This window comes from Ceratotherium simum, chromosome 7 (assembly GCF_057802395.1).
Source record: "Ceratotherium simum simum isolate JZ-2026a chromosome 7, ASM5780239v1, whole genome shotgun sequence".
Taxonomy (NCBI): Eukaryota; Metazoa; Chordata; class Mammalia; order Perissodactyla; family Rhinocerotidae; genus Ceratotherium; species Ceratotherium simum.
Genome location: NC_141906.1, coordinates 41,901,328 through 41,913,719, shown reverse-complemented (window position 1 = coordinate 41,913,719; position 12,392 = coordinate 41,901,328). Strand labels below are relative to the sequence as shown.

The window sequence follows — 12,392 nt, the reverse complement described above, 5'->3', positions numbered from 1 at the left end:
TCTCCAGGTAGTAAGCCAAAGCAATCACAGGGCTCATCTCACTAGTTTCCAATCTTCCAGGCATCACTGTCCTTCATTGCTTAACGTCCAATGCCTTGGAAACTTGTTTCATTTATTTTGTCCGGTTTTTTGTTATTTCAGGCAGAAGGGTAAATCTGTCCCCCATCACTCCAATTTGGCCTGAATCAGAAGTCATCTTTTATTTTAAACATAGTAAACACACTCGTTTTATAACATTTTCAGATAATTCAAATACATGTAGTCTCTGCAGGTCTGTTTCTGCTGTTTATTGTTTCTGCCAGATTTTGATCTTGGTGCCTTGTTTCCTTGTGTGCTTGACTATTTCTGAGTACCATATAAAAAGTATATGTGAAGCAAGACTTGTGCTTCCAGGAAGATCAAGTATCATATTTTCCCTATTCCTCCCACGAATTACAACTAAAAACACTGGATATTATATATAAAACAAACATTAAAAGACAGAAAGGTGGGGGGGGAAGGCAGACCATCTAGAGATCTTGAGATCCAGAAAATGACATGGTGGTGAGTACTTAGGTTTTCTTTTTGTCTTACACATCCCAGTCTTGAAGCTGAAGAAGACTGCAAACCAGAAATGTTCACAGGCACAGACAAAAACCTGCTCTGTCTTGCTAAAGGACCAGGAAAAGGGCAGCCTAGCAAAACAGCAACTTTTAGACCACAACCACTCTACTCTAGCCAAACACACAGGAAAAAAACATCCAACCTCCACCAACAACAACCAGGTGGAGAGCCCAGATTTCTACCCTCATGAGGCTGTAACAAGGCACCCTAACATCCCCAATGGAGAGGAGTCAGAGAAGACCAAGCAGAAAGCTGAGACTTTCATCCCCAACAGCTGATAACTAGGCCCCTGCTCTCCTACCCCGCCACCAGGGGTGTCAGTATAGACCACTCCCACCCAGCAATAAAGAGGAGCCACACCACCCTTCAGGTGTCAATGAAAGCCAAATTCTTATTATGTGGGTTGTTTTTATATTTTGCATTTTCCTTTCTTATATACTACTTTCCTTTGTCTCTTTTATTTATATTCCTTTGTAATTCTACTTCTTCAAAACTGCCTCTTGTATTTATTTATTTATTTTTAATGATTTTCCTTTACATTTGTCACTTTTTTTTTTTTTGGTGAGGAAGACCAGCCCTAAACTAACATCCATGCCAATCCTCCTCTTTTTTGCTGAGGAAGACTGGCCTTGGGCTAACATCCATGTCCATCTTCCTCTATTTTATATGGGATGCCGCCACAGCATGGCTTAATAAGCAGTGTGTCGGTGCACGCCCAGGATCCGAACCAGCGAACCCCAGGCCACCGCAGCGGAGCGCGCGCACTTAACCACTTGCGCCACTGGGCTGGCCCCTCAATTTTTTAATATACATTTCATATTATCTTTACAAAGCATATAGAAAACAAAGCTGTATAAAGACTAGTTATGATAATAACCCATGCCCAAAGAGACATTACATCTTTTGGTCTAACTGACCCTGTAGCAGTCCTTCAGCCATTTATAGCAATGTCCCTACTAGTTTCAAAGTTCAACCTCTAACCTTAAAATACCTAGGATGAATAATCAAATCATTCAAACAGAAACACAGGACAAAGAAGCACAAGACAAAACTCCCTACTAATGTAACAATAAATCTACCTTCAAATGAACTACTAGAATAATGATATTTTCTCACATTCCAAGCCATTCATTCTGTCCTTTTATCAGAAAGTACATGATCTAAAAATCTGTCTTCTTAGCTTTTATCCATCCACACCTAGAGAAATTCACAAAACAGTCATGTACAAAGATGTTCATCACCACATTGTGATGCTGAGAAGTTGGAAGCAATCTGGATGCCCATGTTGGAAGGATGAACAAGTAAAATACAGTGGATGAAATATTCTAAAATTAGATAGTGGTGACAGTCACACAACTTTGTGAACATACTAAAAACCACTGGATTGTAAACTTTTAAAGGGGTAAATTTTATAGTAGGTGATCTATATCTCAATAATGGTATTATAAAGCACATGTAGGGGATGGATATTTTGGCATACTATGCAGCAGTCAGAAGCAATGCATTGGAAGTATATAAGGCAATACACATACATCTTGAAAACACAGTGTCAAGTTCAAAGTAAATACAATATGGATATATCTTGAAAACATAGTATTAAATTATCCAATAAAAGAAAATAAGAGGGAGTCTCTAATAATTCCCCTTTTCATGCTCACAAGCTTGGCTGTAGTATCCAGGAAAATATCCCTCTATGTCTGTCTTTGTGATCAGGTGAGCCATGGCAACTTTAAGGAACCTATTCTCCTTAGACAGCAAAGTATCTCACTTGCTACAAAACGAAGATAAGAGCTCAACATTGCCTAATACTATATTGGGTACCAGAAACACATTCCTCAATGTGATTGAAAGAATCAGAGTAAGAACAGAGAGAGGAATATCATCCCTAATTCTGGTACTTCTAAGAAAGCTTCCAACAAAGGAATCTACTAGTTCAGGAACTCAGTTGAGGCAGATCCACTTACTCCTTTGTTTACCTTCCGGTGGGAAAACAAGGTCATTTGGTTGGCTTAATGGAGTTGGGTCTTGGGGCTAATGGAAGGGAGGTTGGGGAGAGAGAAGAAGAATAGGCATTATGTTCACCAACTTAGAAGAGAAGGATCATTCTCTCTCATCCTTACCATTTTGGGAGTATTTGCTCCCAATCTACATTCATTCAATAATTATTTATTGAGCATATATTATATGCTAAGCACTGTTTGTAGGTACTAGGGATATGACAGTGAATAAGCAAGAGTCTTTGCCTTTAAGCAGCTTATACACCGTGAGGGAGGAAAAACAATTTAACAAGCAAATAAGAAAATTTCAGTACTTATAAGTGCCATGAAAAATATAAGATTAAGAGGTAGAGAGTAGAAAGGGAAGGGGAAGCTGCTGTAACTCCAATAAAGAAGGGCTCTCTTTGGAGGTGACAATGAATTGAGAACTGTATAAGGAGAAGATGCTAGCCAAGAAAAATCTAGGGAAAGATTTCCAAGCAAAAAGAAAACCAAGTGCTAAGGCTGGAAAGGAAGAAGAAGCTTTCAAGTGTTCAACAGACAGAAAGAAGGCCGGTGTAAAGAATGAGAAGAAAGAGTAGATGAAGTCAGAGAGGTAGCAGCTACCATACAGAGCCTTGTGAAGCATTTGAATTTTATTTGGAGTGCAGCAGGAAGGGAAAGTTTTCTGAGTTTTAAGCAGAACATTGACACGCTCTCATTTGTATTTCCAATGACTCTGACTGCTATGTGGAAGACAGACTATGGGAAGACAAGAGTGGGAAAATGTAAACCAGTTAGGTTAAGACAGCTCAGGCAAGAGATGGTTACAGGGCTCAGATTACGGTTACAACTGTGGAGGTGGTGAGTCACTGTAAGATGCAGAATCTATTTTAGAAGTAGAATAAGATTTCCTGATGGACTGGACTAGGAGTATAAGGAGAATAGTTAAAACGCCTAAGTTTCTGGCCTAAGCAACTAGATGGATAGTTGATGTTATCTGCTGCAAATGGAAGGCTTAGGGGAGCAAATTTGAAAGAGGGTGTTCATAATTGTTTTTTGAATTTAATACTTTCAGTTTATTTCTTTCAGGTTTATCTGTCAACTTTCTTCAACTAGTTTACAATCCATTTTGTATTGCTTTTGTATCCTCGTGTGCCTACACACAGTGATATATAATAAATACCTGCTGAATCTAATTAAATTGAAGTGGCCTTACAAGAAGACATGAACATTTTCAAATCTTATGTTTGAAAAATCAAATACAGATGTTTCAAATAAAGACACTGCATGTTTAAAATTAAAAAACAAACGCTACAGACAAGCCTACTAGATGTATGTTTACAATTTTAAAATGCATGCATTGTTGAATGCTTGGTGGCATAAATGAAACTGCAGAGAAGTTTTCAAAAGGACTTACATAGAAAGATTTTTAAATGTCATAAATAAGAATTAAACTAAACATAAATGAACTACACTTGACATTACACTTTAAATAACTGTTGGCAGCATATAATGAATTTTAAAAGACTGGAATCCTCAGTCATTGTGTCACAACCAACATAATAAAGGGAAATCATGTGAACGCAAACTTTTGTGTTCTCTTTTTAAATCATACTGTGGCAGAGTTGAATCCTAGCAGCTGGTGTTCTTCTGGGTAATTGGTTCTGGCATATTAGCCCCAGGAAAATGTTTCTATCATTTTATAGCCATATCTTGGGCAGAAGCCAGAAAAAATATTTAATTCTTTATTTCATATCTTTTCTATATACTTTTTATACATTTTGCCCTTTAACAACCAATTCTCTATCAATTCTAAAAATCTAAAAAACTATAATATTTTAAAAATCGTACACTTTTCCTTCCAAAATATGCTAACTAACATATAACAAGGAAATAATAACATTTTCAGATGGGTATTAATTCAATTGCCTTAAGTTTGTAATTTTTAAAACTGCTAGTTAATCATTAAAGCTATAAACTACTGTTCTAATAACTAAGATTTACTGGAGCTTACTGACAGATATGAGTAATAAGAGTAACTATAAGGGAGCCCAAGGGAAGACCTTTTTATAATAACAAAAGCATTAACAGAGATGTCCCTTATGTAGAGTATTTAGGTCTTCACCTGCTCCCCACAACACTAACAGAAACACAACTAGCAAAATCTATATTCACAATTACATAGTACAAACGCTGTACTGTTTTCTGTTATGAGACAACTATCAATATGAAAAAACAGAGATGAGGTTTGCTTCCATTGGTTTACATATTTCTCTCCCCCAGTGAGGCATAAGGTCCTCAGAAGCAGGGACCATACTTTGTTTATTTTGGTAACTCCAATTCCACCTACAGTGTCTAACACAGTAGATGCTCAAAAAATGTTTCTTATCCCTTTTTTTTCCCCTAAACCTCGGCCCCAACTTGGCAATCCTTGGAAAGGCAAGAATTTTGTCCTATCGTCACCAGTGGTCTCTAAGACGGCGCTGCCTCCAAGTCCTCTCCTTTCTTCAAGGTTCAAGTCCCACGTAATTTATAAAACCTTCTCTGATTGCCCCAGCCCAAAGCTAACTCCCTTTTCTAAAGTTTTAGACAGTACTGTCTAAATCATATATTTGACATGAATACACTCTCTTGGGCTATTAATTACCTATTCATTGTAACTCCAGATCTAGATACACCTTGTTCCTCAACAAATTAATTTCGAGGCCAGAATAATTGCTTATATTTGTATCCCAATACCCAGCAAAGTGCTTTGTACTCAATAAAGGTTCACTGATAAAAAATAAAGACAAGGATGATAAAGATAATATGGAGCCAATTCTGCATACTCTTCTATCATATATTCATTCAAAGGCATGGTAATGCCTTTGAAATTTTCTTGTCAAAATAATTAAGGAATGGGTAACTGTAAAAGCTGAAACTAACAAAATGAAATTATTACTAACCAAATAGTTATTATTTAATTGTCTCCCAACATTTTGAGTGGGGCTGCGTACATATGTGTATGTATAAAACCAAGCCATTGCAATAAAGATATAATCAAGAAGTAAGTGAAAGGGTAGAAGTACACCCTCCAAATAATGATTATTTAATATCATGAGCAATAAAAACTACATGGCATAGTAACAAAACACGTCACAAAACAACGTGCCCCCAATTGTTTTAAAAAATGGGAATGTAACGTGTAATGTGAATGTGCATCTATGTTCATGTATTTATGTTTGTACACTGGAGGAGAAGGAAAGGAATAAAAAAAATAAACACTAAAATGTTAGTAATTACTTCATGATAAAATTACAGATGATTTTTACTTTTTCTTTATGCTTTTCCATGCAATCCAAATCAGAAACACATACTTAATACATAAATAATTTTTAAAAATAAAACCTCCCAACGTTTGGAAATTTTGTTGCTGATGCTATAAGCCAACAATTTCAAACTAATCTGGTAAGCTAAATTCGGTCTCTCTGAAAATATTTAAATTCTTTTCTATTCTGCACCAACCACACTCTTACTATAGTAATAGTTATATAGTAATAGTACAAATAAAAGGCTCTATTTAGATAAAGGAAAGATGAAACTTATTAGATTATCATTAGTATCCAGAATATATCATGTACAAATTCCCTTTCCTTTAAATATAGTCAAAATCTTTGTAAAGCCTTTGATCTCATTAAATTTTGAATTGCAGACCCTTTATAACTGGCTGACAAAGATAAAAGACCAATTCATATTTTGCATTTTCTGAAAAACTTTTCTAATACTGAAATTTATTAACCTGGACATAAAAAGTACAAATCTACTGAACAGACAAACGTTACCCTCCCCCCCAAAAAAGTTTTCCATTTAGAAAGAACTAGAAATTCAAAGGAATATTCTAGATTGGGAACACTATGGTAAACAACATGGTACAGCTAAACAACATGGTACAGCCACTCTGGAAAGCAGATGAACGGTTTCTTTAAACACTAAACACTCAACTACCATACAACCTGGCAATTGCATCCCTAGGCATTTATCCTAGAGAAATGAAAACTAATGTTCACACAAAAACCTGCACATAAATATTTACAACAGCTCTATTTGTAACAGCCAAAAAACGAAACAAGCCAGATATCCTTCAATGGGTGAATGGTTAAACAAACTAGTATAACCATACCACGGAATACTACTCAGCAATAAAAACGAATGAACTCATGATATGCGTAACAAATGGAATGAATCTCCAGAGAATTATGCTGAATGAAAACAGCTAATCACAAATATTATATATATACTATTTGATCTTATTTATATAACATTCTTGAAATGACTATAGAAATGACAGAATTATAAAAATAAAAAATAGATTAGTAGTTGCCAGAGGTTAAGGGGGTAGGGGGATAATTAAGGGTAAGAGGGAAGTGGATGTAGCTACAAAAGGGCAGCATGAGGGATCCTTGTGGTAAAGGACATGTTCTCTGTCTTGACTACAGGAAATATCAATGTAAATATCTTAATTTTGATACTACTATAGTTTTGAAAGATATTACTATTGGGGGAAACTGGGTAGAGAGTACATGAGATCTCCCCATTATTCCTTATAACTGTATATGCATCTGTGATTATTTCAAAACAGAGTTTAATCTAAAAAAAATACTGTATTTTAAGGGCATTCTCCGACATTGATTAGATCAACCAAAGTCAAAGATCTCTCCAGAAATTTACAATCTAAACCAGGAACACAAAAAAAGTTTGCAAAAGTTTACTTAAAATTTAAAGTTAAGTGTATAAATACACGCAGTATTTGAGTATTAAAGTATACACCATGCTGTAGTATAGAAAAGCATACACATGGCTAAAAGAAAAAAAATACATTAAAACTCAAATTCCCTTCTAGTATGCTGGCGTAATATTTTTATGTTTTTTAAAAAATAAGAAAGGAGAGCAGCACCCAGAACACTCTGGTGCTGCTATTATGGTTCTCGCAGCACCCTATAATTTACCTTTCAGTCATTTTCAAACATTATTATTTCTACTGTGACTTCTCCACTAGACAGCAAACTCCATACATACAAGGACTGTCTCTATCTTGAGTGATACAGCACAGTAACTGACACATGGGAAGTATAGAGCAAAAATTAAATATTTTATAACTGAAGTGAGTTGCTAAATATAACTCTGAACTATATTCCCTTGTTACAGAATTCAAGAACCCATCCTTAGGTAAATAAATAATTATTTATCTTTTCTTAGTTGAATTTTTCAATGTTGCCTGTCAGTTCTATCAAACAACTTTTAATATAAATGTCTTTAAAATATACACTTAGTAATGAAAATTATATAACCTTGATTGTATATTTATTGTAAAGAATATCAAATTAGATAACATTAATTTCATTTCTATAAACTTAGAAATTTCGAAGCTAGCTAATTATATTATTAAATATACTCAGTGTTTGGAGATAGAACCGATGCTGTTCTGATGTCTGTTGTGATGTACATCACAAAAGCTCACCCTTAAATCATTTTTCCCATAAGAAATGGCAATAGAAGTAGAGTATGAAATGAAATTAAAGACATATATAGAGAGAGAAAGAGAGAGAGAGAGAGAGATCCTATCAAAGATGAAGATCTAGGCTTAAAAACAAGAGTCATGAAGGGCACAAGGCAGTGAATCACTTTCCTCTTGAAATAAGTGAAATTCAGACATACATGACAGGAACAAACCAGATGGCATCAAGGCTCTTTTAAACATTTAAGACTGTCCTTTAAAACAGAGACAGAAAATACTGTCAAATTTAAGTAGCTTTCCTTTCCTTTTTTTTTTAAGGAAACTTGATTACAAAAAAATAAAAAGATAAAAAAGCACATGGAAAAATCTTCCAAGCACATAAAAGAATTACTTACCAAGTTGGCCATATAAATTGTGAGCAGCCCTCTCCTGCAAATAATTTTAAAAAGAGATAGAGTGAGATTAAGCATCAATTTGACTTAATCACTTTATCACTTTTCAGAAATATCTCAAAACAGTTATCAGGAGTTGAGAAAAGGGGGTAGATTATGCTCAACTAAGTTTTCAGTAACCTAATAGTTGGATCTAAATAGATTCTACGAGTCATTCTGTTTAGTGGTCATTAAACATTCTATTTAGTGGTCATTAATTAAAATTCTTTAAAATTACCATTGCCTAGTAATTGTTAATTAGACTTATTGTAGTGATCATTTCACAATGTATCCCAATATCGAACCATTATGTTGGACACCTGAAAGTAATACAATGTTACATGTCAATTATATCTCAATTAAAAAAATTACTATTGCCTTATCATTATTTATTAATAGGAAGAGTAGTACAATTTGCTATTGGTCTATGTTTATGCTAGAGAATTCCAAATTCTCTAATTCTCTATTCTCTAATGATGAATCCTAACAAGTTCATTTTGCCAAAAAAGTCAAGGCCAGAAGGATGCTAACTAACTGAAAATTTATTCAAAAAAAAAAATCAGGTCTTCTAGGGCCAGCCCGGTGGTGTAGCGGTTAAGTTCACGTGCTCCGTTTTGGCGGCCCAAGGTTTGCAGGTTCGGATCCCACGCGAGGACCGACATGCCACTTGTTAAGCCATGCTGTGGCAGCATCAAATATAAAGTAGAGGAAGATGGGCACAGATGTTAGCCCAGGGCCAACCTTCCTCAGCAAAAAGAGGAGGATTGGCATTGGATGTTAGCTCAGGGCTAATCTTCCTCACACACACACACAAAAAAAACAATCAGGCCTTCTATTTGTTTCACACACAATGCTCATTAGATGTCATTACAAATCATACTAAATCACCTTGGTTTTCCCTTCAATGCTAAGTGAAAAGTCAAGCACTAAGTGAGCTTTCTAATGCCAAAGGACAAACAAAAGTTCTATAAACGCTCACTTTACAGAAAAATTGTATGTTTACCAAACTTATTTAATGAGAATTCAGGTAGAAACTCAAAGATAAGAAGAATTCTATGCCCTTAATCACTTTATTTAACTTCTATTACATATGAGACCATGAATGAAGTACATCCTATTTTCTAGATAAGAGATCTTTTTTTTCCTCCCCAAAGCCCCAGTAGATAGTTGTATGTCATAGCTGTACATCCTTCTAGTTGCCATATGTGGGACGCGGCCTCAGCATGGCCAGAGAAGCGGTGTGTCAGTGTGCACCCGGGATCCGAACCCGGGCCGCCAGCAGCGGAGCGCACGCACTTAACCGCTAAGCCATGGGGCCGGCCCAAGAGATCTTTAATGTTTTAAGAGTTTAAGGGCAGAGTTCAAATAACAAACTCTGAAAATTATAAAAAGTTATTTGAGTTACAATTTGTAGTACTCAAAGAAAAAATACTTTGTATATAAAACAAGTATGAATATCAAATCACTTTCATTTAAATATCGTGCAGGTCTTGATATTAACACTGTCAATGAAATCTTCTTGATGTCAGATCCAGGCATACCTAGTCTTGATTGTTCATTATTTAAAATGGCTTCATAAAATTTTAATATTACTAAAGCCACACCGAGGCATGATGATTTAACTGAACAACAGTGAAGTGAAGTTAGGAAATCAGGGTTCCAGGTAACTTTAATTCTCTGGTACTCTGTAATTTTGTCCTTAAAAATGAGAGAACAAGACTAACTTGTATTTTATTTTGTATTGGTATCTAATTTGTGTTTTAAATATAAGAACTATTTAAATAAAAAAACATATTTATCACCAATATACAAAACATAATTTTGGACCTACTCTGGTTGAAAGGGGAAGAGGTCTAGACACACCCACTGAGCCACACCCCCAGACAATGTCCCTCTTCAGAGAGTCCTAATGCACCTCAGCAGAACAACAGAATTCTATTGCTCCCCTAAAAAATAATTTAAAAATCACTGATAAGATGATCTGTAAAATCCCTTTAGTTCTTCTTTTCTATGATTTGTACATATTGAATTGAAATTGTTCTTACTAATCCTTACCAATCTTATCAGTTCCTACCAAGTTCTAAATCAAAGGTGTTCTAATACTACTCATTTTAAATAAATTATATACAGAAAAATTACGGTAACATCAACATCCAAGAGTCACACATACACAGAAAAGTTAAATCCTTCTCAAGAGATATCTATTCTTACCAAAAGCTGGTTACACAAGAAGAAAAAAATAATATTCTTAATTACAAAACAAAAACAAAAATATTTCTGTAATTTCAATGGTAGTGCCTGATAAGACATTTCATTATGAAGTAAAGTAATATACGATGCTATCTTTAAAAACATTTGTTCCACTAATCTAATTCTGTCTCTAATATTTACCTGTAATCCAGCTCCAGTTTCATCACTAGCTTCCATCTATCTGACAATATAATTGTTTATCTTTAACTTCCGGGCAAAGATTATCTTGTTTACTTCTACATTTTCACAAACCCGCAATAGTATCTGGCATCTAATAGGCACTAAACAAATGGTTGTGGAATTACTAAACAAGGTGTTACTAGGAACCCAGCCTTATAAAAAGGAACACATTACAGATATATATTATAGAAATATAATCACAAAAGACAGCCACTAGCAGAGGAGGGCCCATTAATGATACCAATTTGTTAGCAAGCAAAGATGTGATCAGATTATCTTACATTTGCATAAACGTTAACAATTTACAAGGTATAATCAATTTTTTGAAATCAGATTTTATCCTCTCAATAGTCCTATGAAGTATAATGCAGATACTATTATCCTCACTCTACTGAAAATCAAGAATCAGAGAAGTTAAATGGTTTCCTTAAAAATATACAAGTAGCAAAAAGCCAAGTTGGAATTAGGAGTCAGTTCATCTGACTTCAGTTTTGTGTTCTTTCCAACGCACTGCTTCTACTGCAGAAAATCTTTACATTACGAAATTCTTTAAATTCTGCAATTCACTGATTTGTTTAATATGGCGTCCTAACAGGCTTCTGTGCTTTGAGGATGAGTAAAGCCTTGACATACTCACTACTGGGAAAAGCAGAGGATGTACTGTTATTAGATTGTGTCCTATTCTGGTCTCAAGATCCAATTTATCATTCTCAAATAATGAGGAAGATCACCTTCTTACCAGCTTTATCTGAATTCCAACCCAGAGCTAATAGCCTCAAGAAAGAGAGGACAATTATCTGTAAATGGCATGATATGGTGGATTACATAGCCAGACTTTTTGGTAGGTTACCCTGGTGCAGTGTCTTCAACCTCCGTTCCAATGTCAATTTGGTAGGTGTAGAATATCAGAACAGTGATTTATTTTATCACTTCTCCAGAAATGTTCAGTATCACGAGAAACTGGTAAGTTAATTAAATGCCATTTTATTATTTAACACTTGACTATATCTAGCCTAAGTCTGAAGACAAATAGGTCACTCCCTTCCTAGTGAGGAAATTCTCTCTGGAAACGAAGTTACATATTAAAATACCACTACAACAGTGATGGGAAGGGGGAGGTGCCAGATAGAACTAAAGGTGGCCTAGGCCTAAAGAGGAAGGGCTGAGGCCAAGAAGGACCATAACTTTTTTCATTCACAGGAGATTCCGATACACAAACACTCCCTTTCTGCTGAGAATCACTAGATTTAGAAGACTGGTGAAGCTCAGCGACTAAGCAATCTAAAGTTAGTCAAGTATTTCTTTAAACCACAGATAAGCTTCTTTATTTTTGATGGGGGAAAAGGGTGAATCTCTTAAACTTATATGCAAAATTTCAGTGGGTGTGCACATCAAGGGGTACTACCTAAAAAAAGTATTAAGAACCACTGCTGTAAGAACTAACTCTGTAATCAG

The 12,392-nt window shown here is 35.1% G+C and overlaps 1 protein-coding gene across 4 annotated transcripts in view; it reads right to left on the bottom strand.

Moving 5' to 3' along the window:
- TMEM135 (transmembrane protein 135) overlaps nt 1-12,392 on the bottom strand; it is a 236,672-nt gene that overhangs the window by 194,811 nt on the left and 29,469 nt on the right. For all 4 annotated transcript variants that reach the window (XM_087433562.1, XM_087433560.1, XM_004434089.3 and 1 more), the window contains one exon: nt 8,472-8,505. In XM_087433562.1, the coding sequence (XP_087289688.1) occupies nt 8,472-8,505 (34 nt within the window). The remainder of the gene's footprint in view (nt 1-8,471; nt 8,506-12,392) is intronic.